This window comes from Planococcus citri, chromosome 4 (genome assembly GCF_950023065.1).
Source record: "Planococcus citri chromosome 4, ihPlaCitr1.1, whole genome shotgun sequence".
Taxonomy (NCBI): domain Eukaryota; kingdom Metazoa; phylum Arthropoda; class Insecta; order Hemiptera; family Pseudococcidae; genus Planococcus; species Planococcus citri.
Window position 1 is genome coordinate 43,379,442 of NC_088680.1, and position 18,822 is coordinate 43,398,263.

Sequence of the window (18,822 nt, forward strand, 5' to 3'; positions counted from 1 at the left end):
TAGTACCTAACAAAAGTGGAAACTTTTTTTTTTGGTTTTAGTAGGTAGAGGTACATTTTGTTTATCAATAATTTCTGATCGTAATTGTCTATAAAAAGTAAATACTCATCAGTTTACCCAAATTTTAAAAAAAATCAAAGTTTCATTTTCTCTACCGTTGGTCGCATGACTGTCTCACAGACTAGTTGAGGTTGAAACCATTTTGCATTATTTATGTGCGGAAAATACTTGTGTGGCACAAAAGTTGCCTGTATAATTTTGGAAGGAGCAAATTTAAAATTTTCAAGATTTGAACCAAGGATTTTCACTTTAAGGCAGCTCCTTCGTATATTGAGTCATATTGACATGGATAAAAAATTGAATTATGGAATATCTGGGATATTTGCATACCTGAAACAAAAAATAATGCCCCTTCAAAAAATATTTAGGCAAAGTACATATTTTCCATCTACAAAAAGACATCAAATTTGCCTGATGTGAGACAGTGATGCAACCATTACTACATTTTCATTATTATTTTGTTTGAAGTTAGTTTGAAGATAATTCACAGAATAAAACTGAAATTTTTATCAATCGACAATTTTCAAGATTTTTTAAATGCGGTTTAGATAAATTTTTGTGGATTTCTGGAACATGTGGCATTATTCAAACTAAAAATAAACGTTATTTTCGGGTAAAAATGAATAACTAAAAACAAACGGAACTGTTTTTTCGTGATTTCTAAAATTTCAGGTACTGAAGTTCATTTTTTGACATTGAAGAGTTTTTTGGAAATTCATATTTGGTTCATTTTCGACGAAATACTCACTCAAATCAAATTGATTTATATTATGATTTTTTGATTTATTTTTTTAAAACTGAAAAATTGATTTTGAGCATTTTTCCTTGACGTGTTTGTAAACACGGAGAATTTACCACATTTTTTATTTATTTCAAAAATAATGACCGGAGTAAAATCAGACCTGGACCGAAAAGAAGAATTTTGAAAAATTATGCTTTAATGAATAGAAATCCTAAACTTCATTTTAGCCTTTTTTGCTGCAAATAGTCCAAAAACTAGAAAATTCAAAATCTCTAGAGGTTCTTAAACGACTTGAAACCAGCTATCAATGGACTCAAAAGGCTCAAATAATACTAAAAATGTTTGTCAAATTTTAGCTTTCTACCTCTATTTAATGAAAATTTTATTTTTTAAAAACACATAGATAATGTCTCATGAGCCTTTGAATTTTTAAGTACTAGCCAAAAATTGAAAACTCAATTTGGGCAACTGAAATTTAGGTTATGGAGATTTCAGACCATGCATCCTCCTGACCGAATATTTTAGTCCTATTCAAATTCTAGGACTGACACCTCGAGAGGTTCCCTTGTTAGAAATGAAATAAAAATTGTAAAAAAAAGTTATGAAAAATGTTGCAGTACTAATTCGAATTTTTTAAATCAACAACGCCACTATACAAAAAGTGCGATGAGTAGACAGATTTGGGTACAACCAGGTGACACAAAAAGTGACAGTCTACTCACTGGACACCCTGTTGTAGGTACAAAGAATAAACACTAACTTAATTGTAAGGTGTTTTATTAGCGAGTAATTTTTCACACCGATCTCCCAGTAAATACTTATATTTTTAATGCTGTTTTATCACAATGGAGGCGTGCAATTCTACATTCAACTATCGACTGATAATACACGTAAAAACTATTAACGATTGAGCATATAAACGACTCAACATAGGTAGGTAGGTAGGTATTAGAAAATGTCTTTGTATTTGTACGTATGTATAGGTGTTTGCTGAAAAATAAAAACGTGCAATTAGGAGCCCAGAATCCACAAGTGATCGCATCGTAATCAAGCTAGAATCATTTATTAGATTATAGGTACAATTACCATATAAGATAGGCATAATTAAGTAAGTGGCAGAACTTCAAATCAAATAATTTGAAACATTTATATTTCAATTTGCTATATTTTCTGTTTACGATTCATTTACTTAATGAAATGATATTGCAAACATGATAGTTCTACCTAAATATTACATATCGTAGATATTTTCTGATCAGAGAATTCGTACCTATAGATACCTAATTTCCTACATAGGCTTATGTACATTACAAAAATGTACTTACATATTTATAGATGCCTACCTTCATTTTGAACAGAATTTTTCTTATTTTTACTGTTCAATTCTGTCTAGACGAAACAGTTGGATAGGTTTTTTCTTTTTGTAAAATGATCTAACGAAATATGAACTAACACATTATTTCGTTTTTCGCGATTAAATTTAATATAGGTAGGTACGTGAAATGCCCAGTTAAACCACGCTACTACTTTTATTTTGTACGAGTATCAGTCTGAAAGACGATAATAGGTACATCGTAGATAATTTATTTAACTTGAGAAATCAATTATAATAATTATGTTGAGCATTTACTTTTAAGTTTATGAGCTATTATGGTTTTATTATCAAATAGGTAAGATTTTAATAAGCGTCTCTCTCATGCACAGTGATGAATACATCTGTTTTTTCTCATGGAAAAGAAGTGTTTCTTTACTGAACCGCATAGTGTACCTGGTATACTTATAGGTATTTCATTGCCATGCTAGCTGTTAATTTTGGTATGTAAAAATCTCTGATAAGTAAACTTGGCTGCTGAGTAAAGTTTAGATATTTATTGTTTAATGAAAACGAACGTTGTTTAAAAAACATTACTGTCGAAGGAATGCTTAACCTGAACCGCATTTGTTGTGAAACATCTCGAAGAATCATTAGTATTTTTTTTTTCCTTAAAATTTTGTGAAGCTGAGCAAAAGTGATTTAATCAGGCTTAGTGAATGGTTTCCTGGAGCTGAACTATAAGTTTCAACTTGAACTTGAACTTGATTTATGAATAGTAAGTATCGTATGTATAGTTTCATTTTAATTAATTAACTAGGTATATCTGATCGAGTTTAGTAATCAGGCTTCAAGTGATAAGAAGTAGGTATATTCAGATATATGAGTAAAGTACCTAAGTAAAAGTAAATTTGCTCAGCCAGATCGTTTTTAATTACCTATATGGATCTTGCAAAATGCAAAGCATAATATAGAATTGAGTACCTAGTATGTAACTTTACTTCTTCTCAAAGATCCATTTACTCAAAAATAGAAATTCGAAAACTTGAATTTCCAAAGTGAGTAAGTACGTATTGAATCGATCTGAAATATTCTTGCAAAAATCTTGACCTATAATTTTTCACTTACAATTCCTAAGTATTTACATCTTGGTAGGTATAGGTACTTACTACCTACTTTAATCTTATTATTGATTCTTAGGACTTCGAAATCAAGTTTCATTGCAATATGAAGTTCTCCCAGAAATTACTCGACCTTTCAGAAATATTCGTAGCAGAAGTTATAGCAACAACTTTTTTATTGTATTTTGGCTGTATCGGACTTATTCCCAGTTTAGACAATTCATCGCAGAGTGTTACACCTCTACACGCTGGTATTCTTTGGGGGATTGTTGTACTAGGTTGTATTGTGGTAAGTGAAATAAAAATATTCTTACTCAATCGAACATCTACTAAGGTACTGGATTAAGTGATTACATCTTTTTGGTGCATTTTTATTCCAGATATTCGGACCTATCAGCGGAGCTCATATGAATCCTGCAGTTACATTATCTGCTTTAATTTATGAACGAATCTCTTTACTCGCTGGTGTCGTGTACTTTGTAGCGGAATGTCTCGGAGCATGTTTAGGAATATGGCTAGTAAAAGTATTGCACATAATTTGCATTATGAGTACCTAATCCAATTTCATGTCTAATTAAAAATAATATCACAATTATCTGTTCCTCATGCAGCTAACAACTCCCATCGATCAATATCCGGAAAACTTCTGCTGTGTCAAGATTCATCCTACATTGTCAATTTACCAAGGTTTTCTGTCAGAATTCATGGGTACGTCTATTTTAATCTATGCTGTCTGCAGTGCCTGGGATCCTCGAAGTGCTCAACATCAAGATTCTATGCCTATTAAATTGGGATTTGTTGTGTCAACTATTGTTATTGCGATGGTAATTGTGTAGTCCTATTTTTTTTTTTATTGTAAATACATATTTCTCTAATTAAAATGAAGTAGATCCTTAGGTATAGGTATTTGTTAAAATATTTGAATAAATATGCCATAGTTAAATCCAAATGTATGGGTATCCTATACCTATCTGTGTTTATAGGGACATTATACGAGCGCTTGTGTAAATCCAGCCAGAGGTTTTGGTCCAGCTTTAGTGAATGGTTTTTGGGATCATCAATGGGTAAGTATTTCCTTTTTCATTTCGAATCTACGTTTGTGTAAAAGCTGATTTTACGGGTAATATGGTATAAAAAATAAAAAATATTGTGGTGCACCACTCAATAATCCTACTCGAGTGTCTTCAATTTTCATCTCATTTCTAGGTTTATTGGATGGTTCCTTTGAGCGCTTCCGTCATCACGACATTAATTTATAAATACACATTTCTCAAAAAATACCAGGATTCTTCTCTTCCAAAACTTGATTATGAGACTCATGAAAATACGAGTACGTTCAAACTTCGGCCAGTTCATTAAGTAATTGTGTATGTTTAATAATATTGTAATAATTTTCGTACTTAGGTACTGATATTCTCACCTCAGATAATTTTGTGCAGTTGCATGAAAGTTTACTATTATCTAATGCTTCGAAATAACATTTTTTAAAAATCCTGATTTCAGCGATGAGATTGATCAATGAATAATTGACATAGGTACCTACTTAAGCATAATTTACAGAATTTTGTTAGACAACTGGTGTACCTAGAAGTACGATATTTATTCAATGTGTTCAATTGGTAACTTGGGTTATAAAATATATATTCTGGTCAAATCAGAATGATTACGTAAAATAATTAAGTACGACCTTAACGACCTAAGTATCCAGTTTTTGATTTTTTTCATATCAAATTCGTAATGGAATTCTGTAGGATTGCGAGTCAAACAATTAAAAAATCCCCTACCTTGAAAAAAACTAAGCAACTAGTAGATGCTCATTGCTCAAATTCAAAAGGGTGGTTTGGCAGTTGACACAATTTTTTTTTTTGTTTTTGTTTAGGGTTTTTATAATTGCCAGATTATTACACCCGACACAAAAAAAATTAAAATTGAAAATTGGGAAAAACATGTACCTAGGTAATAAAAATTTAACCACTTCAATAAACAATACCTAATAAAACCATCGTTAATAAAAGTCGATGAATAAAACAATGAAAACCTAACTTGATCCAAAAAAATGATAAAATTCACTTTGAATTCGATTGTGTAGTTGAAAATCAGAAATATATATTTTTAAATGTTGAATGGTGAAGTTGGTGACTGAGTCTGAAGGATGAACTTATCATCAAGCTGTTCTGAGGTCCAAATACCTACATTTGTGATATCCTTTTTCTTAGATTTCCATAATCGCACTTCAAAAAAATAGATAAGTTTTTTTTCCTTGTATTATTTTGGTTCCTATTCTACATTGTAAACAATACCATAAAAATCTCGTCAAAATTGTTGATAGCATATCATTGTGCTTTGGTGTCCTTGAAATCATATGAATAAATGTAGGTATATGGGTAATACATTATAACTATGTAGGTATGTACTTACTATCGTGTTTGTAAGTTTTAACTAAGCTTAGCAAGAAACGATAACGTGAGTGAAGTAAAAAGACACGGTTTTGTAATTTTTAGAATAATTTGTCAATATTTTTGTGCGAAAAATGTACCAGATATTAATTAGATATTCATAGTGAAAATAATAGAATTCGATGTAAATAATGTGATTAAAGTATTTTAAGCAGGTATGCTTCAGCATTTTTCATATTTTATATTTTGTAGCATGCATGTGAATCGAACAATTTTCTAAAAAAATATAGTTCCAAACAAATCGAGGAATTTTGTAAGTATTGAAACAATTTACTTATACCCTTTTCTTTTAGCAGTTTAATCTACTCGTATAAAATAACTCTCTACTCATACGTAGGTATTATGATTGATTGATGGATTACCTAGGTATTTGTATACCTGCTTCAAAATGATCGATGAAGATATGCCATCGAATAATCGACCAACTGTAGCTATTTTAAGCTTTGAGATTAATTTTTTTCTCATTTCGATTTTTAAATACGAGTATTTCGAGATAAACAGTGAAAAATTAATTACATAATTACATATTCAATATCCCCTGTATTTTTAATAGCACGAAGAAATTTATTTAGAAAATAAAACTGATTAACTGAATAACTATGAAATATTTCTTGTAATTGAAATCAAATCTTTTAAAATGAAATGCAAAATGTTGAAGAAAAGCTTGAATTTAAAGACTGTAGGTATGATTTTAAATGCAGGTATAACGTTTATTAGTTCTGTCGATGGCTCTTGTCATTGAGGAAAAATAAATTTTCAATTTCTAATCAATCTCATCTTTTTAAATAAAATAGTAATTGATATTATGTTTACCCAAGTTTAAGGTAAGTAATTGATCATTATACTTTACGATCGTTAACAATCAAATAGGTACATATTTTTGTAATCAAATTAAAATATTCATCTAGGTACAGCTTGATTTTAAAATTTAATTTTCTCAGCAATTTTACCATTTTCAACTTCAACTTTTAACTTTTTACAGCAGATATTTTTTTTTAATTTCTTTGCTTTCAAAATTAATATTTTTCATTAAAAAAAAAAAAAAAAAAAAAAAAAAAAACAGTCAATGAGTTTATGTTTGCTTGAAAAAGTTGCTATGAAAGTATACTACATATGTATATGTACGAGTAGTTGAATTTGTGTTTAAATAATTCAAGATAATTCACCACTTCAAAAATTTAATTTTTTTTTAATTTCTTAATTTTTAATCCTACGTTAGTCTTTTTGTTCGTTTAAAAAAAATCACGCCAGTATGTCTGAAATTTCATTTTCTAGCTGTTGCTCATTCAATTTCTAAAGCAGATACATTTTTTAAAACTGAAAAGAAATGAACCTATCACAGCCTCTTCTTCGGGGTGTATTTTGATTAACGATGTGCTTTCATTTTCATTTCTGATCGTTCTTTCGCCACTTTCATTCTCCCTTTGATTATTTCAAATAGGCAACTTAATGTACAAGTTTAAATTTATTGTTCTTGACGAATTAGCATTAGAAAATTAGGCTTATTTTTATTTTTCTTAATTGCGTTGATCTTCTGTTTGTTTACGTTGTGGTACGATTGTTTGATTTCGCCGACAAAAAATTTGCATTTCAATGTCTTCAATTTCAACGTTAGTTTTTGACGTCATAGGCAATTTTACGCACGCATTTAAACGGGATCGAATTTTTGTCCATCATTTCTTACGCAATTTAGTTAGTTGGACGTGACGATGTACCTACTTTACTATTTTTATTGTGACAATATAGAGCATTACCTATCTTGCTATTTTGAAAGATGAGTTATGATTAAAATCATATTATTTTATTATTATTATATTATAGGATCCAGTTTGAAATAACAATTCCTATAAGTAGAGTTAAAAAAAAAAACTCATCAAACTCACTACGAAATCATGAAGCTCAAAGATCAAGCTTTCGATCTGCTACAAATATTCACAGCGGAGGTCATAGCTACAGTTTTCTTAGTGTACTTCGGTTGCATGGGAATTCTTCCAGGATTAGATCAATCATCGAAAAATATCAGTTCCTTACAAGCAGGATTTGTTTGGGGATTTGCCAATGCAGTTTGCATTGTGGTCAGCATATTTTATTTTTCTCTAACCACATTACCGACTTAATTTTTAGTTTTCATTTTTCAAATCGTGAATCTATTTAATTTGAATTTAATTTTACCTTTACTTAGATATTCGGATGTATTAGTGGAGCTTTTATGAATCCAACGATTACTTTGTGTGCTTTGATATTCAAGCGAATATCTTTACTGATTGGATTCGTGTATCTTGTGGCACAATGTTTAGGAGCATACCTTGGAGCTTGGCTCGTGAAGGTTGGTTTTATAATTTATTTGCCCCAATAATTAGATAGGTACCTAAACCTAAACCTAAACCCACATTAAATTAATGCCTTCTTTCATCCTGTGCCCGGTGATAATGCAACGCCAACTAAATTTGTGGAGATGTATTTGTCTAAGTAACTGGCTGCAGGGGCAAGAGCGTGTTCTTCTAAAAATGCATAAATGCATAAAAAAAAACGTGAAAAGTTTTCTTGATTACAATTAAAAATGCTAACTGAGAAAGGGAAAACATTTTTTGTTTGAAAATATTAATAAAGATTAATGAAATCTGACATTTAAAAAAAATAATTAGATAGGTATTATTTTTTAGAATAATGTTAATTTTAATGATAATAATGGGAAGATGATGAAAGAACAAATCTTAAGAAAACACAAAAAAAAAATAATATTGAGAAAATATATATTTTATTTAATCGGAAGATTGAGCGAACACATTTTAGCTCTCTGCAAATGTTACTCAAACTCTTTGAATAAATGACCTCATTTCTACCCTCAAACACCATGCATAAAAATAATCTAATAGAGTAATATCAAATTTCCACAGCTTACTACATCCAGTGATAAATACCCTGAAAACTGTTGCCTCGTCAAGATCAATCCAAATGTGTCAATTTCTCAAGCATTTCTTTCAGAATTCATGGGTGCTTCAGTTCTAGTCTATGCCCAATGCAGTACTTGGGATCCTCGAAATGCTCAGTATCAAGATTCGGTACCTCTTAAATTCGGATTCGTAATGGCAATTATTAATTTTGCATTGGTGAATGAATAATTTACAAATAGGTACTTGAATGTACGAGTATCATCATTATCTTCTCATTAAATTTAAATTTGTATAGGGAAATTATAGTTCTTGCGTAAATCCAGCTCGAAGTTTTGGTCCAGCTTTAGCAAATGGTTTCTGGGATAATCAGTGGGTAAGCATGTTAGGTATACCTACGTTAATTAATAAATTGATAGTAATCAAATGATAAATTTGATATATGTAAAAGACCATACCTATACTTACGTATTTGTGCGTAATTTTTCCAGTTCTATTGGATTGTTCCTTTAAGTGCTTCTATATTCACATCTTTTTTCTACAAATTCATTTTTCTCAAGAAACATCAGAAATTTTCTGATCTAAAACACACTTCTGAAATTTTGGAAAATATTAGTAAGTGAATAATGTACGAATATTATTTTATTAATTTATTATGCTCTTGATGAATGTACTTTACTGATATTTCAAAAAATGTTGCAACAATTACCGACCCAGATACACATCATTTTTCAAATCTACTCGTATAATTTCAGTGATGAGCTAAATCAGTAGTTAATTTATTATTATATTATCCTTACAACATGTTGGAATATTGGAATACTTGCCTAATATCATGTACATACCTAGTAGGTACAATATTTATCGCGATGATCAAATCTTGAATACTCAGGAGATCTTGAATATTTTACATTTATTTACTCACTTGCTTAATTACTCATTTATTTACTTGAATAGTGTTATTTTTGTAGATTAATTCTCATGAAGTTGATGCAATCTTAATTTTTAGTGTAAATTGATTTGCTGACCCCGAAAATTGTAGGGGCAAAGTTATACATCAGTAGCTGCTTCATATTTCAGACGTAATTTTATATTGATTTTTTGTAAATATATTAGATAGGTATTCAAATGTAATAAATGTTGAATTAGTCTTTAATTTTTTCATTTTGTTGATAGTTTATTAATTTGTTGTATGCTTACTTATTAATTTTTAATAAGTAATCGTAATTTTATGATAAGTTCCTAAAATAAAATAAGTACCAATGATGGCACCCAATGTACCCATACCTATTGTGTATCATTATAGCCTAGTTCACAAACAAAAACATAAGAAATAACACGTAAGGAAATGTTCTCTGATTGGCTAGTTCTTATGTTTAACGTAAAAATTTCCCATAAGAATGGGAATCTTATGTCAAAACATAAGAACTAGCCAATCAGAGAACGTTTTCTTATGCCTTACGTTTTACGTTTTTGTTTGTGAACTAGGCTTATAATTTCATTTATCATTGGCTACCTATCTCGATTCATATCAGGAATAAAGATTGTTTGTAATCCTCATCGTGAATTGTGATTAAAAATGTTTTCTGAATAATGTTTGAAAAAATTGTTTTTAAATCAGAAACTTTTCTATCATTAAAACTGTAATTACATCACGATGGACGATCCTCGACAAATCGAACACTTGAGGACGTACATCATAATTTTCATCGGTGAATTTTCTGGCACTGCTTTCCTCATGTATTTTGGTTGCATGGGATTACTTCCCAAATTTTTGTCTGTAACAGGCGCACCCGACCTGCAGGCTGCCATAGTATGGGGCAGCACGATAACTTCTGTTATAATGGTAATTATACATCGTTGTCCAATACTTCTGTGTTACTTGTACTCGTACTCGTACTCGTACTCGTGTCCTTTTTAATCATAACGTTTAAAAACAGATGAAAATATTTCCAGATGTTCGGTCATATAACGAGAGGACATTTTAATCCAGCGGTAACTTTATGCGCTTTGATATTACGTATCATTACTCCTTTAAAATGTTTGGCTTATTTTCTGGCTCACATGACCGGTGCAACATTCGGATACTGGCTATTGACGGTATGTTTTCGTTACCTATATCATCATCATTCACCTAGCTGGTAGGTATGTATTTTTAGTTTGATTTTTTATTTTAAAATTTCCAGGTCACTTTACCAGCGCCTTTGTTTAGAGACCCTGCTACGAAAAATAAAACATCTGAGTATTGTAATACACTTTTACGTGAACACTTGACACCCCTTCAAGGTATCTTGGCTGAATTCATGGGTACCTCAGTTCTAATCTATTCAGTATGCAGCGCGTGGGATCCTAGAAATGCAATTTGGAGCGATTCTGTCGCATTAAAATTCGGATTTGTTGTTATTAATTTGGTTATAACGATAGTATGTTTTTATATTTGAGTACCTATATCCAGTCTCGAATCGGTTACAATAACGCGATCTCAATTTCAGGGACCTTTAACGGGAGCTAGTTTGAATCCGGCGAGATCTTTTGCTCCGGCTATAATTAATAGAGTATGGACGGGTCATTGGGTAAGTTCGAGTACGCATCGATTGCTAATGAGAAACAGCGAGATATTTACGTAGCTCAAAACGTGTTCAACAGGTGTACTGGGTCGCAACTTTGGGAGCATCATTAGCGACCACATTAATTTACAAATACCTTTACCTACCGGATGCAAAGGAATTCTTCCAATCAAAAGAAAAACTATCCGATCAATTCAGACACGGTTCTCTGTACAGTAGAGGTGAAGATAATTTGTTGCCGAAAAAATTATTACCTTCGGAGTTGAAATAAAAACTTTTTTACTCGATTTGTTCTCAATCAAAAACAAAATAAACACGCGTAAGGGATTTAAATCAGAGATAATATATATTCATGATAATAAATGAAAAAAGGAAAAACACGAAAAACACGACTTGAACAACAAATTATGCGATAACTGATAAATCTATATAAAAAAAAAAAATACGAAAAATTAAACTTCAATTCGCGACTGTCTGGCACATGTGCACTGGGGTCTGCATCAGTTCTAACGAAGCTCCTTTCAGATTTGCTCCTCTTAAATTAGTTTCATGTAAATTGCTTCCAGATAAATCGCAATTCTGTATTAGAAAAGTAAATAATTAAGAACCACTCACATGATGGAAATCAATTAAAAAAAAATTGGAAAAAAAACAAATCATAATAACCTCCAAGTCAGCTCCGGCTAATACAGCTGCTCGTAAATCGCAATGTTGTAAATTGGCATTCTTCAAGGTAGCAACTCGTAAATGAACCCCAGCCATATTACTTCCTTCTAAATTAGCGTTTTTCAAATTGACTCCTTTAACGGAAAATAAAAATAAAATTAATATTTTCACACGAAGTATAAAAATTTTTCGACAAAAATACCGAACTGTTTGAAGGGTTCTACTTGCCTTCCATATTAGCATTTACGCCAGCTGGATCCTCAAAATTACAACCCTTCAAACTAGCCCCTTCTAAATTAGCGCAGAGCATTTTAACTCCGAGTAACTGCGCTCCGTCTAATACCGCATTAGAGAGATCGGCTCTTTCTAAAATACAGTTACTCAGGTTCGCGCCCGCTAAACGACATCCTTGTAAACATGCGTACTGAAACAAATAATCTTATTCAAACTATATTTCATAATTTAATAATAATTTTAACGACTCGTACACACCTTAAAATTTATGTTACGTAAATCGAGACGTGAAAGATCAGCTCCTGCGAGATTGACGCCTTGAAAACGTAATTTAGAGTTCTGGTCTGTTGATATAAGAGCATCGACGACATCGCGAGTACTCAGCGGAGTAGTATCTCTACAAGCTGAATGTTTCGCAGCGATAGCTTCCAAATGTGGGATCATAGATTCGATATTAAAATAGCGAGCTTCTTCCAATACACCTGTAAGAATTCAAACTCGAATAGTAAGCGCAAGTTTATATTCAACATCTAGAGCACTTTGTAAAATGCAATTTACCGAGAGGATTGACATCCGTATTGATGATAATTTGCGACGTTCTCAAGTAATTAATAATTGGTTCGAAATACGCCGGGGATCGATCCAATAAATATGCACCATTGGAATCTTTCTCACTAGGAACGAGACCGCTATCGTTGCTACAAAACATTCTGGAAAACGATCTAATCAAATAGAGTCCCATCGTTTCCATAATAATTCACGAAATACAAAAAGTTATTCACTCACTTAGCCAACATACTGTTAGGTTCTTTTAGAATCAACGTAGCTCTAGAAGTAAGAAAAGTAACTCCGCCAACGTTCAAAGTAATCCAATCTCTTTCACTACCTTCGCCGTGACCACCGGGCTTATCTTCTTTGACGAACGGTTCGCCCGCTGATACATAAAGGAGTTCGTTGTCTCTGTAAGAAACAAACGTAATTCAGTCTCCATACGGTTGATTTTCGTAAAAATATAAAGACCATGCCACATACCGTAATACTTCTATATTATCGATTTCGCCACCTTCCGCAGTGAATATTCTTTTGACTTCAAATCCGAATTTTACAGTAGCTGCGGCTACGAGCTCAGGGAATGTAGTAAGTGGTATGACCTAAAATAATAAACTTATTAGTTGTTACAATACTGGCTAAAAAATTGACTCATTTACAGCTCAACTTACCTTTCCATCGTCGTTACATCCATTTTTGAATAATATAACACGTTTCATGATGGATGATTGAAGTGGTTCGACTTTTTCTCAAATTAAAAATAATACTCGGGTGAAGCGAAAAAAGAAAATAACATCTCTGACAAAAGTCAACAGTATTCTAATTACTTACTATAATGAACTAATTACAATTACGTTAACAGATGGTTAATTCAACTTACGATTATAAAAAAACGCATTCAACAACAAGCATTTAGCATACACAAAGGATGAATTTCGAAATTGCAAAAGAGAATGCAAAATTTTCAAAAACAAAAACGCAAAAGGAGAAGGATACGAAAGATGATTGTTTTGTGTTTTCAAATTCAAATAATCCAAGTGATCCAAGGGAAATAAGGGAAAAAGTTCTCTCTCTCAACTAGACCTTATTTTGTCAGCTAGTAGGTGAATGGGACGCAATTTTCAATTTTTTTGTAAAATAGTACTTACGTGTTCACTCAATAATAATTTTAAAGTTTTCAATCAAAACACTTGATTTTTTTAAATTTTTATTCGTTTTATTTTGTTTAAATGCAGGTATTTCTCAACTATTCGTACATCTTCGAAGTTTCAAATTAGTAAGTATAGGTACGTCAATTCAAATCTTGATTTGATTTTATGAATTTTTTCAATCTTCAAAGTTCTTCTTCTAAAGTTTGATTTTTTTTATTTTTACCAAATAAGCATTACTTGACTGATGGCCATTCTATCATTATTCATTTGCTAAATTATTTTGAGCTTATGAAGTTTTATTAATTTTTTCAATCTTCAGAAAACGAAAGAAAAAATTCAAAGTTTAGAACATTGAAGATAGGAAAATTTCATATAAATTCATAATTGAGACCTACGTACCATTACATTACCAACAAAATGAACGAATGGGAAAGAACAATCGTTGAGAAAAATTCGACAATAAACAAAAACAAAACTGAAATAAAGTTTGGGTTGGAACTTTGAAGGTTGAAAATGAAAAATCATAAAATTCATGAATTATTGCATTCAACCACAGAAAACCTCGTATTCGGTATTTTTCAATACTTGCACACCATCCACCCTCGAGCTGACAAAATAAGGTCTGGTTCGTTTTCACGCAACTTTTTTCATTTTTTGTAAAAAAAATCGCGTTTGTAAAATAATTGTATTTCATTTTTGAAAGATTTTAGTTGCGTTTGCGTAGGTATAATAAGTATTTTCAAAAAAATTTAACAATAGAAGAAAATTGGAGAAGAAAATGGAAATGAATTTCATACAAAGCGTTGCCAATCAAATCAACTATCAAGTAACTTATCAACCTTCGCTTTTCTTCGTCTGAATCAGAACTTAAGATCGAAAATGAATTAAAGAATCTATTTCAAGAAAAAGGGAAAGATGAGGAACTACCATCTTAATTAATTAGTAAATTAGAACGTAGTTGGCGTTTTGTATTTGTTTTTCTTTTTATGAGCTGCAGAGTTCACAGTTCAGAGTTGATAGTTGAAGTTTACCTGTTTACCATTTCGACTATGCAGTATGCAGGTACCTATTAGGTAAAACTGAAAGTATAAACTTAAAAACATTCAAGAGATTTTTTGAATAATGAAGTCGGAACAATTTTATTCAAATTTATCAATAACATGATAATTCTGAAAACGTTACTAAAGAACGGAATGGAACCAATTTTTACGTAAGTAGGCATTTTATTTTGCTCTTGCGCCATGCGACAGGATCACATCACAAACGACTTTTTATTTCCAAAATGTCGATTTCATAAGGCAATAATTTTTCATAATTCTATACAACCGCAAAGATGACAGATTACAGTCATCTTCGATTTTCAGTATTTATCAGAAATTATTTTGAATAGGAACCAATGAACCAAATTCAAAAGTTTAGTTCATCTGTCACTCACTGTCTTATTTTTCCATTACATAGGTGGATTATGTACCTAATAAATTTAAATCTATTGGATACTATTATTTTTTGTGGTATTTTTGAGAATAGCAACACGATCAAGATTCGTCAAGACTAATTCAAGAGTTACCTACCCAGAACGAGAAGAAATACGAACAAATGAACAAAGAGAGTGATCGTGAAGTAGTGCACTTAATTTACGATCAATATTTTTATCAAGCTCGTTTATTGACGTTTTCTGAATTTTTTTGCTTTCATGATGAATAATTCAATTCGAGTAAGAGTTTTCCTTTTATTTTTCAATGAATTTTAGACAGTTGATTAGTTGAGTGAAATCATAAACTTTGGTATAATGAATCAAAATAAAATCTCGGGAGCAAAAATAATATTTAATAAAATTGAAAAATTGGCGAGAGATTAACATCTTCAGTTTTGTAACACTGCATAAAATATATAGGTTACTAGGAAGATAGGTAGGCATAAATTTGGAACATTTTTCGTTTATTTTTATCTTCGAAGATTTGTATTGACAATCTCATTGGTTGAAATCGGACTGATATGAAATTTTCCTCTCACAACTGAAAATTTGGGCATTGTGTTGTATATTTTGTCGAGTTTTCATAATTTAAAAACGCTTTTGCATTACTTTTTCAGTATGTAAATATATTTTATCGAAGTCAAACTTTCGGTGGAAATCTGTTTCTTCGATCAGTTACATTTCAATCACTTAATTTATTATAATACTTCGCAGAAACTATTTGCATCTTGCGACACTTGCCCGGTGATATAATTTTAATTAGTTATTTAACGTGGTTAATTCGTAGTCAGCAGTAGAAAGCTATTGTATATCGCAGCTTTATTCAATACGTATCAGTAAATATTCGTTATCAATTAGTTTGCCGTAATTGAAATCGACTGTTCGCTTTCATACTATTATGATTTCTATCATAAAGCAACGTATGGTGAAGAACTATTGAAAATTGTAGCTGTAGTGATGTACTATGTCAGAACCAAGTATGGTTTGCAACGGTCATAAAGAAAACGTCGATAAATGCTCCGTTAACGCCGTAAGTGAACTGTATACCGCTTTTGAAAAATCCAGTGCAAATTCAACCGATATCGCCGAAAATCCCGGGTGTAAAACTGACAGCATGACCATTGGTACTATACCATTTCCGGATTTTGATCATTTATACGCCAGTAGCGTCGAAGAAACAGCCGCTTCCAATACCATGAATTTAAATATAGCTAGATCCAACTTAAATTCTTATCATTTAAATATAATCGAAGAGCAAGCGAAGATAATCGATGCTCAGAGTCAAGAGATATGTAAGCTAAAGAAACAAAACGAATCGGTAAGAAGTTTTCGCCTTTTTTTAAATTCTAAATATTATATTGCTTTATTTACTGAGTAGATTTTTTCATCTTTGTTTCATAGCTAATAGCTAGAATAGAAAGAATGAATCGAAGATTAAGTTTGAACCAGTGCAATAGAAAAAGTCCGTCTCGAGTGACCAATTGTTCGAGTCAGCAAAATACCAGTGACAGTGAACCTGCTGATAATACCGAAACTACAAATTGTAGTACTGAAAGTATTAAGGAAGAGCAACTAGATGATACTTTTCCTGACGATGTTCCATTGATAAAACTCGCTTCTTCGACGAGAAAATCCAGCGATAACCTGGGTACTCCATCCATCAGCGAAGAAAATGGTATTTTAATTTTTATACTTAATTAGTACTATGCACTTTTAGAATACCGGTAATTAATTCTTCTTAAAAAAATTCTCAGATGGCTTGGAAGAACCTGTACTAACGCAAGAAGAAATTGATCCAATTGCGGATGAAGCACCAGATTCGAAAATTCTAGTGTTGAGTAAAGGAGGTGATAGTCAATCGAATTTTCGCATTAAATTTCGACGTAACAATCTTTCCCTCAGTAGTGAACAGCGCAGAAAAAGAAGTAAAATGGTCAGGTTTGCGGAAGAAAATAAGAATTGTTTGCAAAGTTTAGAAATTAAAAGTCCTAAACGCAATTGCGCCAAAACCGTTGATGATCAGCTGATCACAGACGACGCTGTTTTATTTCTCAAATCTCAATCAGAGCCAGAAGGTGCTGACAAACCGACAGAAGAAACTGCAGAGGAAGGTGAATCAGGTGAATAAAGGTTTCATTTTTTTTATTTTCAGCTTCAAGAATGTTTATTCACGAAATTACATTTTTGCAGGACAAACGATTAAAAAGAAAAAGTCGTTGAAAATTCCCATTTTAGTCACGTCAGAACCTTATTATACCACTCTCAGAGAAGATATTTGTCATGATCCTGTCACCTACACTCCAACAAGCTTAGAGGTAAAAATTTCAAAGAAAATTTATTTTATTTTTATGTTCGCCAATTTATAATTTTTTTGATTTTTTTTTTTTTGTAAATAAAGGTCCCATCATTTCGTACCATCGACAAAGACAATATTGTCGAACCTCCCGATGTTCCCAAAGATTATTATGAAGATGTAAGAATAGAAGCTGCTAAAGAACGTCATTTACGTTTCGAAGTAGGAGAACGAAAACGAAAAAAGTATTGTATTTTTGAAAACTATATCTTATCGGTGAACCAGTTCGTGCTAAAAGTCGTCGTATTTTTTTAGATGGGATGTACAAAGAATTCGCGAATTGAGACAAAACGAACGTTTAAAAGAAAAATTACGGAGACGGAAAAGTCGATGGAATAAAGTAGATTCGCCAAAACAACAGAAAACCCAAACTCCTGAACAAATAACTACCCTGTTTCCTGATATTAAAAGTATTGAAAAAATTATCATTACCGACACCGTCCCTATAACTGCGTTAGGAACGAGTATTCCAAGAGTTCCATCGTGGTAAGCATTTTTAATCGCTAATTTTATTTCTGCTTTGATTACAATTTTTTGACTTTTTCACTATTTTTACAGGGGAGCTGATTTTCGTACTGATTGGTATAATGATGGATCCATTGATTTAACTACGTACGAAGATAATCAGCCCACCACGCACACACATCATAAAGATACCAAAACTAAGCCTGCTTGATAAATATGTTACGTTAGACAATAGAATTAAGTTTTTTTTTTTTGCATTATGTGTAAGACACCGCATAAATTTTGCGATTTGAGTTGATCGTAATGATGAATTTGTATTATTTTATTTTTTTAAGTGAATTTTTCTACGAATTGAAAAGTATTTATGTCCTTTAACGTTAATAAATTCGACTATTTTTTGTATAATTATTTCTGTATCTGTGATTCAAGAAATTGATTTTAGTTATCAAATTTCGCATTTTAGTGAGGAGACCTGATTTTATCTGAAACAAACCGAAAAATCCAAAATTGTGACATACCTAGTTAATTTTGACTGGGAAAATAATTACATTATGGCAACACTTGAAAGCTATCACTACAATCGCGAAACGTTTTTTGCCAATATTCTTTTTTCGATCATTTGAAACAAATTTGTTTGATTTATTTATTTTCTTCTTCGTTTAAAATTAAAAACTCTCACTTTATTGTTTACGAATAATTATTACAAACGATAATAACGAGTAAAATCCATCTTATTGCCTAATACCTAGTTTCGTCATTTTACAAACATGAAAGCTGCATT

General features: G+C 31.3%; 4 protein-coding genes across 7 annotated transcripts; 3 read left to right on the forward strand and 1 right to left on the reverse strand.

Annotated features, from left to right (window-relative positions):
• The first annotated feature begins 2,504 nt into the window (after positions 1–2,504).
• LOC135844873 (aquaporin AQPAe.a-like) lies at positions 2,505–5,849 on the forward strand. Its single transcript, XM_065363260.1, has 6 exons — positions 2,505–2,892; positions 3,315–3,524; positions 3,616–3,759; positions 3,847–4,059; positions 4,219–4,299; positions 4,442–5,849. Exons 2-6 carry the CDS (start codon positions 3,342–3,344, stop codon positions 4,592–4,594), a joined length of 774 nt encoding a protein of 257 aa, XP_065219332.1. The 5' UTR covers positions 2,505–2,892; positions 3,315–3,341; the 3' UTR covers positions 4,595–5,849.
• LOC135844869 (uncharacterized) lies at positions 5,805–11,436 on the forward strand. The gene is made up of 11 exons (XM_065363251.1): positions 5,805–5,944; positions 7,513–7,766; positions 7,874–8,017; positions 8,589–8,801; positions 8,881–8,958; positions 9,074–9,197; positions 10,370–10,428; positions 10,539–10,682; positions 10,769–11,005; positions 11,075–11,155; positions 11,229–11,436. The coding sequence occupies exons 2-11, from the start codon at positions 7,584–7,586 to the stop codon at positions 11,418–11,420; spliced, it is 1,455 nt and encodes a 484-aa protein (XP_065219323.1). The 5' UTR covers positions 5,805–5,944; positions 7,513–7,583; the 3' UTR covers positions 11,421–11,436.
• Positions 11,437–11,476: 40 nt separating this feature from the next.
• Positions 11,477–13,623, reverse strand: LOC135844870 (BTB/POZ domain-containing protein KCTD9). Of its 3 annotated transcripts, XM_065363253.1 has the most exons (9): positions 13,479–13,623; positions 13,270–13,396; positions 13,082–13,200; positions 12,836–13,009; positions 12,608–12,771; positions 12,308–12,531; positions 12,044–12,239; positions 11,816–11,949; positions 11,477–11,728 (listed from the first exon to the last, which is right to left on the reverse strand). In XM_065363253.1, exons 2-9 carry the CDS (start codon positions 13,315–13,317, stop codon positions 11,609–11,611), a joined length of 1,179 nt encoding a protein of 392 aa, XP_065219325.1. In that variant the 5' UTR covers positions 13,318–13,396; positions 13,479–13,623; the 3' UTR covers positions 11,477–11,608. The 3 variants fall into 3 exon arrangements, with proteins under 3 accessions (XP_065219325.1, XP_065219324.1, XP_065219326.1); XM_065363252.1 differs by having other exon boundaries at positions 13,270–13,584; XM_065363254.1 differs by having other exon boundaries at positions 12,608–12,759; positions 13,270–13,583.
• A 2,097-nt stretch (positions 13,624–15,720) lies between these two features.
• Positions 15,721–18,446, forward strand: LOC135845932 (uncharacterized). Of its 2 annotated transcripts, XM_065364808.1 has the most exons (7): positions 15,728–16,541; positions 16,625–16,898; positions 16,978–17,343; positions 17,414–17,538; positions 17,622–17,761; positions 17,832–18,062; positions 18,135–18,446. In XM_065364808.1, the coding sequence occupies exons 1-7, from the start codon at positions 16,188–16,190 to the stop codon at positions 18,250–18,252; spliced, it is 1,608 nt and encodes a 535-aa protein (XP_065220880.1). In that variant the 5' UTR covers positions 15,728–16,187; the 3' UTR covers positions 18,253–18,446. The 2 variants fall into 2 exon arrangements, with proteins under 2 accessions (XP_065220881.1, XP_065220880.1); XM_065364809.1 differs by lacking the exon at positions 18,135–18,446 and having other exon boundaries at positions 15,721–16,541; positions 17,622–17,738; positions 17,832–18,056.
• Positions 18,447–18,822: the final 376 nt, after the last annotated feature.

What these genes read in the sequence shown, in the direction of transcription:
- LOC135844873 (XM_065363260.1), top strand. Translation starts at nt 3,342, where the DNA reads ATGAAGTTCTCCCAGAAATTACTCGACCTTTCAGAAATATTCGTAGCA. An exon ending in TTGTACTAGGTTGTATTGTG is followed by an intron (nt 3,525 to 3,615) that starts GTAAGTGAAATA and finishes TTTTTATTCCAG; the next exon opens with ATATTCGGACCTATCAGCGG. An exon ending in GTTTTTGGGATCATCAATGG is followed by an intron (nt 4,300 to 4,441) that starts GTAAGTATTTCC and finishes TCTCATTTCTAG; the next exon opens with GTTTATTGGATGGTTCCTTT.
- LOC135844869 (XM_065363251.1), top strand. Translation starts at nt 7,584, where the DNA reads ATGAAGCTCAAAGATCAAGCTTTCGATCTGCTACAAATATTCACAGCG. An exon ending in CCAATGCAGTTTGCATTGTG is followed by an intron (nt 7,767 to 7,873) that starts GTCAGCATATTT and finishes ACCTTTACTTAG; the next exon opens with ATATTCGGATGTATTAGTGG. An exon ending in CAATTATTAATTTTGCATTG is followed by an intron (nt 8,802 to 8,880) that starts GTGAATGAATAA and finishes AAATTTGTATAG; the next exon opens with GGAAATTATAGTTCTTGCGT.
- LOC135844870 (XM_065363253.1), bottom strand. Translation starts at nt 13,317, where the DNA reads ATGAAACGTGTTATATTATTCAAAAATGGATGTAACGACGATGGAAAG. An exon ending in TACGTAACATAAATTTTAAG is followed by an intron (nt 12,240 to 12,307) that starts GTGTGTACGAGT and finishes TATTTGTTTCAG; the next exon opens with TACGCATGTTTACAAGGATG. An exon ending in TAGCCGGAGCTGACTTGGAG is followed by an intron (nt 11,729 to 11,815) that starts GTTATTATGATT and finishes TTTCTAATACAG; the next exon opens with AATTGCGATTTATCTGGAAG.
- LOC135845932 (XM_065364808.1), top strand. Translation starts at nt 16,188, where the DNA reads ATGTCAGAACCAAGTATGGTTTGCAACGGTCATAAAGAAAACGTCGAT. An exon ending in ATCCATCAGCGAAGAAAATG is followed by an intron (nt 16,899 to 16,977) that starts GTATTTTAATTT and finishes AAAAATTCTCAG; the next exon opens with ATGGCTTGGAAGAACCTGTA. An exon ending in ATTCCAAGAGTTCCATCGTG is followed by an intron (nt 18,063 to 18,134) that starts GTAAGCATTTTT and finishes CTATTTTTACAG; the next exon opens with GGGAGCTGATTTTCGTACTG.